This window comes from Nothobranchius furzeri, chromosome 8 (assembly GCF_043380555.1).
Source record: "Nothobranchius furzeri strain GRZ-AD chromosome 8, NfurGRZ-RIMD1, whole genome shotgun sequence".
Taxonomy (NCBI): domain Eukaryota; kingdom Metazoa; phylum Chordata; class Actinopteri; order Cyprinodontiformes; family Nothobranchiidae; genus Nothobranchius; species Nothobranchius furzeri.
Genome location: NC_091748.1, coordinates 46,595,238 through 46,606,794, shown reverse-complemented (window position 1 = coordinate 46,606,794; position 11,557 = coordinate 46,595,238). Strand labels below are relative to the sequence as shown.

The following is an 11,557-nucleotide window of genomic DNA, read 5'->3' as shown; positions in this document are numbered from 1 at the left end:
GGGGGGGGGGGGGGGGGGGTGGAGGCTTGTGGCTGGACTCCTGTATTTTTAGCCAAAGGGTAAAACGGCACAGAAGATGACATCAAAACCCTCTCGGATTGCTGTTTCCACAGCAGCAGAGTTTGGAGCGGACTTTCAGGATTGCATGGATGTAGGATGGCTACTCACGGTCATTGTTTTCACACCCTTTTTTGTTTGTCACACACGTCACTGTATAAAAGCATCAGATCTGCTGCCATCAACTGACTCAGTGCCCTTAGCTAGTGTACAGCATGACTGGGCTGAGAGGTGAGCTGATTAGAACGTTGACCTTTATGGCAAGGAGGACCAGGAACAGCACGAAGAATAAAGGCGAAGCCTTGAATACTGAAGCGTTTGGGCGAAAGGACACATGCTGTTTTGTCTTTGAGAGCAATCAGTGCTGTTATCCGTCTCTGCCTCACCTCTGCTGGCAGTCCGACCCACAATGCTCTTATCTAGGGGTTACAGTGATGTTGGTTCTTCAGAAATGTATGGTAGTGAGCACCCTAAGGTGGCGAGAACCTCACATCTGCCCAAGCTGGGGAGAGGGGGGTCTCCTTTATCTGGAGGATGGAAGAGGGAGGGAGGGTAATGACTTGTTTATTGTTGTACTTGTACAGGGGTTTCATCACTGTATTAAGATATGTACGGTCTTATTTACATTCTCTTGGTTTGGTTACCGAAACTAATAAAATAATATACTGTTCATTTGATTTGGACTTTTCATTCAGTTCTTGCTGCTTATGACCACTAGATGTCACTAGAACATCTTGTTTCCTCCTAACTGCTGTTGTAATAAATGGAGACTAGGTGCAAAATAAAATTAAGCAGGTTAAAAATGTTAATGATAAAATTCGGGGGGAAATGCTGGTGTGTGGCCGAGTTTGCCACCAGTGAGCTGCACACAATTCTCTTTAGATGTGCAACCAACCAGTCAATAAAGTAGATGTCCTGAATACTGGCAACCCAAGGATTGGTGCAAAGCATCTTATAGGCTGACAGTGGAGTACAGGAGCTACAATACACAGCATGGTTACATTTCTTTTTAACGTTCTCACATTGAGAACTTTGTGACAAATATTACATTGCAACTCAACATGTTATTAAATTTCCCTTTTTGTTTATTTCAGTTTTAATTTACTCACTAGATCTTTGTACTACTTTTGTTGTAAAGGGAAGTGATTCTAAAAGTATCACTGGAAAAGCTCTGTCCTGTTTCGATGAGCATTTAAGGTTTTGGGCTGTAGGGGAAAAAACGAACTTCAGTGGTGGAGCCATTTTCACTTTGCTCCAAGGACAGAATAAAAACACATTTTCCTGCAAAACTAAATAAAAAATAGTAAATAACTTTGTGGTAAATGGTCTCCATTTGTATAGCGTATTCTATAGGATTCTACAACCCTCCCAAAGAACTTCACAACACAGTCATTCGCTCATTCACACACACTGGTGGTGATGAGCTACAATGTAGCCACAGCCTCCCTGTGCACACTGAAGGAGGCGAGGCGACCAAACCCTGGCAGCACCGGTCCCTCTGACCACCACCTGCAGGAAAGGCAGGTTAAGTGTCTTGCCCATGGACACAACAGCAGCATTCTCTGCCAGGGTAACCTGCAACCCTCCAATTACTGGACCCGCTCTACCTCCTGAGCTACCGGTGCCCATATTTATGACCTAATTTTTCACTTTGACAGTTTTCAATTAATATTTTCTTATTATTTAAAATTATTTCTTAAAACTAAACAGCCAACATGTGATTTATTATCCACTTTCCTAAAAGGAACAAACAACCGCAAACTCAATGGAAACGTTGTGAGAAGAAGTTTATTTCTTGATTATTATTTTTTTGGACACTTTGCTACATGTTAACTATGCTGTACAAATGCATGCAGTATTCAATACATGCTATTTAGAAAGAGCATTTCTGTTGACTGATAAAATCACTGTAAGGCTTACAGTTTGTGTAGTTAAACGTCTGGAAGAATCTTGCCTTTTAAGGCTGAACAGTGTTCCAATGTTTAGTTTCAACTAGCTTAACATGAAAAACAACAAAATAATACATCTGATTTAAAGGCGGTACAAAAAATAGTTCCTCTGAAAACATGTTCGTGGGCCACGCCCTATGGCCACGCCACAGCAAATAAACAAAAGAAGAGCGGAGAAAGCAGACCTGCTGGGGGCGCTGTTCCTCAGGTGTTAAGTAGTTAGGCTCTGCTACTTACTGGTGGTGTTGGCTTTCTAACTACTGCAGCCGCTCACTTCTGAAACTGGGAGCAGCAACAGAGGAGCAAATGTCTTTTTTTAACAGTCCGTCATGTTGACCTTAGTTGACCTGCTGGCGCCCCAGACTGATGTCATAGGTCACTAGGTGGAAGTTGTCCCAAGCAAACAGCTTCCTTTGAGCCATGCTGTAGTCAACCATGCTGTTGTAGCCGTACCTGTTCTTGAATGGGATGGACACCGCCCTCCCCTGGCTGGTTTCAGTGTCGAACATGTAGTTGATGACGGTGTTGTGAGCAGCATAGCTGGCCACGGTGTACATCTTCCCACAGATGATGAAAGAGTTGGCTACAGATGCCTTCCTGATGTTAGTCTCCCAGCTCTTCTTTACCTCCAGGGTTTGTGGATCCAGCTGTGAAATGACAATGGCTCCTTGGGCTTTATTGGTGGAGTAGACAGCCCACAGACCCTTCTCATCTACAGACAGGTCGATATCTGTGTAGCCCCCCCAAGAGTAGGGGAACTGGCCATGGAAGCCGGCGTGGGGGAGCTCCCGACGGGCTGCAACGTGTTCAGCAGCCAAGTCGTAGCGAATCAGGGAGCGGCTGAGCCGTCTCTGGTAATACAGAGAGCCCCGATAGAGGGTGGCCCCTGTGCTCTCTAAAGGGTCAGGCAGCAGGAGGACCTGTCACAAGGACATAGAAAACAGTTACTAGGGATTTCTGGTTCAGAAGAAGCCACACATGTGACAACATACCTTGGATGGGAAGCCCTTGGAGAGCTGTTCCATGTCATCATACCCAAACAGCTGCCGGACATCAGTGCCAATCGTGTCAATGCGCCAGACCATGCTGGGTCCATAAGGGGAAACAGCTTCAGGGTCCTGCATCCAAACACCATATTTTCCTGCGATGCTGTCGGCCTTCCTGTGTGTGACGGGGTCACCAACTGACACCAGCGTCCCACAGCCTGCAGGCAGGAGCAGATGAGTAGGAATTAAATGGGCCATATAATTGAAAATCCACTTTTTGGAGCTTTCTACCATGTGATGTTATATCCTCAAAAAACGTTTTTGGCTGTGTTTATGAATTTTCCTGTTTCAGCTGCAAATTTTGAGTTTTACTTTGAAAGTCCTGTAAAGCCTTAATGAAAACTAATTTCATCATCAAGCCCTCTCCTGGAAACTAATCTCTGATCTGAAACCTGTCTCCCTGTGGCGTGGGCAGAGTTCCACTGAAACAAACCGTTTTATTTTTCGGGTATAATTTCAGGCTGACAAAAATAACTCGTATGTAGATAAATGACATCTCAATAGTGCCAACGTTAATAATGTTTTATCATTTACTGTGCCTAACGTTGCTCTCAAAGTTTTAAAATAGCATGATATGGAACCTTTAAGTAACATTTAGTGGTCAAGGAAGACTTTGAAAGTTGGCCATTTTAACTTTGATGCAATTCTAACAAAGCTTCGAGTCATTCACCCTGCTAAGGTAGAGTATGTGCCCCAGCAAGTAAAGTGGTTTGACCTCGTCATGGTCCAAATCATCTGTCCAGGGGGAATCATTTGGACCAGGTGCTGTTAAAACATGACACCCATTACAGAGAAGAGTGGCTCAACTCAAATGGGTTTATTAGATGGTCACACATGGTTCACAGTTGATCTAAATGGGACCAAATGAAATGGCTAATCAAATTTAACGACTTTTACCAGACCAGAAGCAGCTCACTTTCAAGAAAACAACTGTCTGGTAAACATCCAAGAGTATCTCCACCCTCAATGTGTCCAGTGTGTCTCATCCTTAAAGGACACACTGTAGAGGCAGATGTCCTTTCAGTTTCGCCTGAGTCACCGCCACCAGCAGCAGCAATGAAATTGATCACTTCCTAAAATACAAATGTCCTCCCAGGAGCCAGATGCATCACCAGGTTTAACATCAGATATGTTTTATTAATACACTCAGTACGACACTGCTAGTGGCTTCCTGACATTCTCTGTTGACCGCTGTTTGCTGTTTTTGACTCAGCCTGCTGCGAGGCCTTCATAGCTTCAGCTGCCTTCGACAAACCCATCAGGACAGTTTAATAGCTAAAGGTAAATTATGGCCTCATTAAGGGGGCTTTTCCTCCACTCTTATGAGGCCAACATGAAGCTCAGAGGGGCCTCCATATCAACACTTTGGCATGACAGCGGTATTCTCACCCCAAATGCCTTAGTATTAATAGTAGTATTTGCTTTGAGGCTGTCAGCAGGGGTGGGGGGGTGGATGAGTGTCATGTTTGCGAGGTCACATAAATGGATGGGGGCGGGAACTGTTTTAGACCCCCCATTCTGGCATTTTATTGAACTTTTAGTTTCCTGAGGAGCCTTTCTGTTGTTGTTTTATGTGTGCGTGTATGTCAGATTGTACACACAATATTCATGATCTTTGTTTTGAACTTTCACTTTCAAGCTAAAAACAGACCTGTGTTGTCTTGGTGGCTGTCAGGAGCAGGTACCTCGGTCACGTCAGCCTTCAGCTCTTGAAAACCCTGAGATCCGTACTGCCACGCTGAATCTGAAAAGACAAGAAGAGACTGAGTGACCTGAAGAGGTTCTCCAGGAAATGAAAGCTGCACAGGTACACCTGCCTCACCTCTCAGGCTGCTGCTGTCGCCCTGCCTGTTGGGCCTGGTCATCAGATGAGACATCTGATTGGAACCTAAGCGCATGCACACACACATCAGAGTTGAGTGATTCTGTTGCAGGTTTTCAGGTTAGATAAAGGAGTTTGGGGTGAGTTTGTGCAACTGAATGTGTCTTGACAGCAAGGAATGTGAGTGCAGGGATCAAACACCCCTAACTGGATTCCCAGCTGCTCTGGAGTCAGGCAGTCTGTAGATACACTGACCACAACGCACACACTCATGGCACACTCGACACCCCAGTCTCACCCCTAGATACCACCTGATTTTTCAACCTCTATCTTTTAAAGTCCTCTTTATTTTTTTCATGCTGAGCACATTAAATCATTACAGCCAAAACAGAATAAACCCCGTCAAACATCATCTGATGAATTCTAAAGTCCCGGGTTTGGCATGAACATGTAAACATGGTAATGTTTATGGAGCAAACAAAGAAACTTGATATGAGGCATTTAGTTTGTGCATCTGTGTGCCAAAGATCTACAATTAGACATTCATGTTGTTTGCCACGACTAGTGATGTTTGAAAGGCAACAAGCCCTGATGATGCAGAGGACGTTAAACATCTGGAAGCTGATGTTGATGAAGAACAGAAGGAGGTGGGTAATGGTGTAGATGATCAACAACAGGTGTTGTAAAAAGGCTGTTTTAGCAAGAGTCTTGAAAGTGAATACAGCGGTTCATTCTCAGCTTTTAGCCTCCTCTTATCACGGTTAAACAGTCACATCGGCCTGTTGTCCTGTTCTCCCCTTGTTTAGGATGTCATAGGGCAAAATGTCACAAACCTATTCAGCTCCCAACAGTGGCTCTGTGTATGGAAACTGTTTGCTTTAGTCATTTTGCACCATTTTCGTTGTGTGCGGTCATTAACCAGGATGTTGAAAGTGGATTATTTTAAGAGGACATATTATGCAATTCAATTTTGCATCATTTTGAGCTGCCATTTTGGTCTCTTCTGCTTATATAAACACTACAAAAATTAAAAAAAAGCTTTTTTCTGTCAGTGTCTGTCAAATGGGGGAGCAGCAGCTCTACTTTGAGCCCCTCCCAGGTATCAGAGCTTCTCAGCTATTGACCCTTTGCACCGATGCCACTTATCACGTTGGTCCACCATGCTGGATGGCAAAGGCATGTAAACAGTGAGCGACACGTGTACTAAACAAAGAAAAAAGTAGAGCCTGAAATTGTTTTTGCGATCAAAACAAAAACAAAACTCCTCCAGCATTCCTTCCACTAGTTCATGCCCAGTTCAGTTATCAGAAGAAGTAGCGCATCTAGCGGGGGCTCATAGAGAGCAGTATGTTAACTAGCTTACCAACGTTAGCTTACGTTCTCTCTGCAGCTGTTCACTGATGTAAACATGTTGCTAACTTTGCCTAAATTCACCCCTCTGGATTTATAACTTTATGTTGTAAACAATGTTTCACTTTACACCAAAGCTGATTTTTAAAAAGTCTGGATCCCTACCAGCTTCTGTTGCTGGTGGTGTTACCGGGTTCAGCTGCTGCTCTCACACCGGAATGAGAAGATCTCTGAACGGCGACGCTCATATAAATAAATAACGGAATTTTAACACACGTAATCATACATCGGAGCTTTAATATTGTTAATAATTGTCTCGCTTTACACTACAGTGGACGGCAGGCATCCTCCAGGGCGAAATACCCATCCATCAGGATTATCAATAACTAGTATAAACACATCACATTTATCCCTGTCCCTGTCTTCCTCGTGAAATAAATAAACGTTAATCTTACCCGGTAAAAACATGTTTGCTGTAAATCTGAGGGCTGCTAGTCCACTTGATTGATCGCTGCAGTTGCGCTGCGTCCTCAGTCTCCATCAAAGTTATTAAAAAAACAAAATGAGTTGAGTTTACATCCTTGTCTGTTAGTGCAGCCAACCACGCAGCAAGCTAAAACCATTTTACTGTCAAATCAACTAAATAAAAGCGATAAAAGGCTACAAACTGGCTTGTTTTGACTAGCTTCACTGGAGTTTCAACAGGTGTAAACAGTCTTTTTGCCGTCCTTCATAGCGAAGGGGGCGGTCACATGAGTGGCTTGACATCACGTGCAAAGGGCCAGTTGTAGCCTGAGGGGGGGGGGGGGTGGCCAGCTCCAGCTTGTTTTATTAAAGTGACAGAGCCGTGAAACACCTCATTCTGGAAGGTACTGAAACTATCAAAAATAAAATTATAGAACTACTATAACTTCAGAAAAAAATCATAGTATATCCCCTTTAAATTTGAAATTGTTAGATCCAAAGACAGAGTTACCTGTTTTACTTCAGGAGAATAAGATAATAGCAGCAATTTAATAAAAACCAAATAAACACAATTTTAATCTGTTTAATCTAATCTGCTCCTCTGCTCGTTGTGTCCCTCCTTTTGGACAAACATTAAGTCAATATGCATTTTTAACATCTGTGCAGCACTTAAACTGTCAGCCCTCACAATTTACATTTGATTTACTTCACTGAGAAGTAGTTCTCCCCTGACAGTAACTGAAGACATCTGCTAATTTGTGTTTGCACTTTAGGCCCATATTTTATATGAATGTTTATTTTTATTACAAAAACATTAGAAATCAGCTCATATATTTTAAGTGGAATCTTTCCCTGAAGGTCCTAAAACCTCAGCTAGTAAAAACCATCCTGTCAGAGTTTTATTGTCACTAACAAACTCTCAAAACGATTAGATTTACGCTGCTCCTCTTCTGCTCCTACCATGACGTCCTCTTGGTTTGATCTATTTGGCATCTGCCTGTCACCCACAGGGCCCCTCTCAGTGTATTTCAGTCTGCAGGTGTAAACATGAGGAGCTGAACGCGTGACAGAGAGGATACAGGAGTCAGTGTATGGGGCTCCTGAGGCAGAGGGAGTGGGGAAACATATACTGCTGCAGGAAATTTTGGCGTTAAAAATAAAATGATGCTGAGTTCCAGGTGAGTAAACTCAGGGATGCTTCACTGAGAAAAGAAAAGGGGTCAGTGGAGACAATGAGCAGAATGGACCGGGATCAAGGCCAGACGTTTGGTCACTGGAGTTTAGCTGTAAGGCTGCTGCCTTCAGAGCTGCAGCACCATGTTCCTCTCTTTTCCCTCCACCCAGAGGTATTCAGATACGTTTCTGGCCATGCAGAGGGAAACACCAGCCATAAAGACAGCGGGTTCTGCTTCACTCAATTCTCGGGCCCTCCTCCAGCATTTCTAAATGCAAGGCAGGAAGCAGGGGAACCTGAGCTGAGTGTCCCTGCAGACTAACACAGCCACAAAAACATAACCACACAGTGATGGGTGTGTCTTTAAAGTCCTTATTTGGTCTTTAAGAGGAGTTGTGTGAAACACGTAATCTAAAAACACGATGCATGCACAGCTGTTCATATGCAATGATTGGTGGGAATAATGATTAAAAACAAAAATAAAATCAAAATGCATTCAAATGTTATTTTTTTAGTTCAGTAGGAATGTTCTGGCAGCATAAGGAGTGTTTCTCACCAACAGCAGGTCTGACTGGACTCCTGTCCCGCTGAGGAAAGCTTGGTGGCACCACTGGGTTCTGAGGAAGACACGGTCTGTTCCTCAGCCTCTCTGTCTCCCTCCTCATCTCCTCCATCCTAAGCCGAAGCCCCTCCAATTCCATCTCCAGACGTTCCTTTTCCCCCTGCAGCAGGTTTCTTTCTCCTACAGCTCGGTTCAGAGTCTCCTGAAGCTCAGAGTGACCTCTGACACTGGCTCCCCGCTGACCTCCTGGTGACTGGGTGTCCTTCCCGCTCAGCTGGGACACTAGGGCTTCCAGTATGCTGAGCCTGGCCTTTAGGCCCTCCACCTCTGGAGCACTGGCCTGCGGGCAGCTTGCCTCTGCCGGGCTGGGCACCGTGAAGGTGTACTGGCATTGTCCACTTCTGTCGTTTCCCCTCCACAGAGAGGCTCGCTCCTGGGCGTCACCTCGCAGGAGAAGACCAAATATACACAGAGACAGAAGGAAAAACATGTCTTAGACCGTCTTCATGTAGTTGTTCTAAAACTCTTAATTTGTTTCTACCCAGCTTATTTCCCTTTTAAGATTTGTTTTGGATCTTCTGATTCCCAAATTCAAGTGAAGATTTTCTTCCTTGTTTCCTCTTCTATCGGGTGTCTCTTGTGTCCTGTCTCTCCTCCTCCTGTCTCCGTCTCTGCAGGTCTCTGCACCACTGAGCTCTCCCCAACAGCTCACAGATATTTATACAATCTGGAAGAGACACAAGGAGGGAAGCAAGAAAACAGGGGAGAGAGGAGAGGTGAAAGGGAAAAAGGGGAGGGAGGGAGGGAAAGGTGAAGGGAGGGTGAGAGAAGAAAGAATGCAGGAAAAAAAAACAAGTGAAGGAATGCTATTATTTCTCAGACCAAAACATCTCATTTCAGCAAAATCCTCATATTTTTGTTACTTTCTTACTGTTTATTTAATTAAAATCTGCTGTTTTTTTTTTCATTATTAATCACTATTATTACCTTTACTCAGCTCACCTGCCTAAAGTTTCTGTTAGATGCCTGATGCAACCCTATTAGTCTGAAAGGATTATGGAGTTTGGGTCTAGCATGACGAGGAGAGCTGATCCTCGCTGGATACAGTTTCCTCCCAAGGAGCCAGTGTCCCCTTACATCAGTGTGTGTGTGTGTGTGTGTGTGTGTGTGGGGGGGGGGGGTCACTGATGGTTGGATACCTGATGCTGAAACAACCCGCGTCCCCTCAGATGAGCCCGGGTCAGTTGTGAGCCGTGTACTGCCTGCTGCAGACTCCACACACAGTTACTACAGTATGAGCAAGCTTCTACTTCACCACTGATGGAATCTTTTATCCCACAGCTTCATGTCTCTTCACCTCCATGTGAGGTCAGATTTGTCATCCATCCATCTCTGATGACCTTCTTGACCCTGAGCCCTGAAACAGTTCTCCAGTGTAACAGGGCACATAGCTGCAAGGGTTACAAAAGTTTGCAAATCTGAAAACACTTGGTTCTACTTTTAAAATGGTGATAAACTGGTGTAGTTCTAAAGACATTCAAACCAGCACAAGATGATATATATGAAGGTATGCTGAAACAAAGCCAAGTGTGTGTGTGTGTGTGTGTAAAACAAAACTAATGGAAATAAGCAAATGTGAGGCAGCTTAAACAAACAAAGGGATACACTTTAAAATGAGAGGCATTTGTAGATCCACAGAGATAAATCAAGATGTTTAACTAAAGGTTTTCATCTATCTTCTATTCATCCAGAACCCAGCAGCTTAAGAAGATATCCCCCAGAGCTTTCTCTCCACCGCTCCTTTTTCAAGCTCTTCCAGAGGGACTCTGATGTGTTCCCAGGCCTGCTGTGAGCTACAGGTGAAACACAAAATATTAGAATATGGTATAAAAGTTAATTTATTTCAGTAATTCTGCTTAAAAGGTGAAACTTACACACGAGATAGACTCATTTCATGAAAAGCCAGATAATTCAAGCCTTTATTTGTTATAACTGTGATGATTATGGCTTACAGCTTATGAAAACCCTACATTCATAATCTCAGACAATCAGAATACTTTGAAAAGGTTCAATATTCTAGACTCAAGGTGTCACACTCTAATCTGCTAGTGAACCTAGAACAACTGCAACAGGTTCTTGAGCCTTTAGATGGTCTCTCAGTTGGATCACTGAAATAAATGGACTTTTGCAGGACATAATTTTTCCAGTTCCACTTTCAGAATCTCTCCACTCAGTTCTGCGTCTGCCCAGAGATGTCCTCTTGGAGGGACGTGTGAAAATCCTCCCTAGAAAGATAGCCCAACCACCTCAAACTACTTCTTGCGATACTTCTTGTTGATGGGTCTGACCATGATGATTCAGAAACCCTTACAATGATTACAAGAACCAACATACCTCACCTGGAAGAGAGAGTCTCCGATTAGCACCCAGATGACAGGCCTTTAACTCATGGGGTCTGACTAAGAACAGAAACCCCCCAAACAGACTTGTGTGTAAACACACACACACACACACACACACACACGTATATATATGTATATATATATATATATATATATATATATATATATATATATATATATATATATATATATATACACATTCCTCTCATGACTCCACAGAGTTGTTTGATGTAGGAAGGTCGGCTCGTTATCTACGCTCCTCTACTGATGTTTTGACTCTCATTTATGTGAGTCATATAACCGTCACTATGCCTGGAATCTGAGCTCATTCAGTAAGAGCACTTAATGGAAGATCAAAACATCCTCTGGTGCCAGTGTGGAACTGTCCATACCGACACAAAGATCAACTATTTCTCACAGAGGTGATTTCCCCTCTAGCGTGTAGACATCCAGACTCGAGGGAAACCTAAACCTCAACACTCAGGTCATGTGACATCACAAACTACAGTCAGGGTAAAAACCTAAGGAAGCTCTAGTTTACTACTAAGGTTATATAACCTTATTAGTAAATATATATATATATATATATATATATATATATATATATATATATATATATATATATATATATATATATATGTATGTGTGTGTGTGTGTGTGTGTGTATAGACAGACAGACAGACAGAAAGAAATTATTATACATTTAAATACAGACTAAGCTTCTAGGACC

General features: G+C 43.3%; 1 protein-coding gene across 1 annotated transcript; it reads right to left on the bottom strand.

Moving 5' to 3' along the window:
* Window positions 1–1,827: 1,827 nt before the first annotated feature.
* On the bottom strand, window positions 1,828–10,942 carry myoc (myocilin). Its single transcript, XM_015976990.3, has 6 exons — window positions 9,625–10,942; window positions 8,420–9,152; window positions 4,875–4,940; window positions 4,704–4,796; window positions 2,999–3,210; window positions 1,828–2,926 (listed from the first exon to the last, which is right to left on the bottom strand). The coding sequence occupies exons 2-6, from the start codon at window positions 8,913–8,915 to the stop codon at window positions 2,345–2,347; spliced, it is 1,449 nt and encodes a 482-aa protein (XP_015832476.1). The 5' UTR covers window positions 8,916–9,152; window positions 9,625–10,942; the 3' UTR covers window positions 1,828–2,344.
* Window positions 10,943–11,557: the final 615 nt, after the last annotated feature.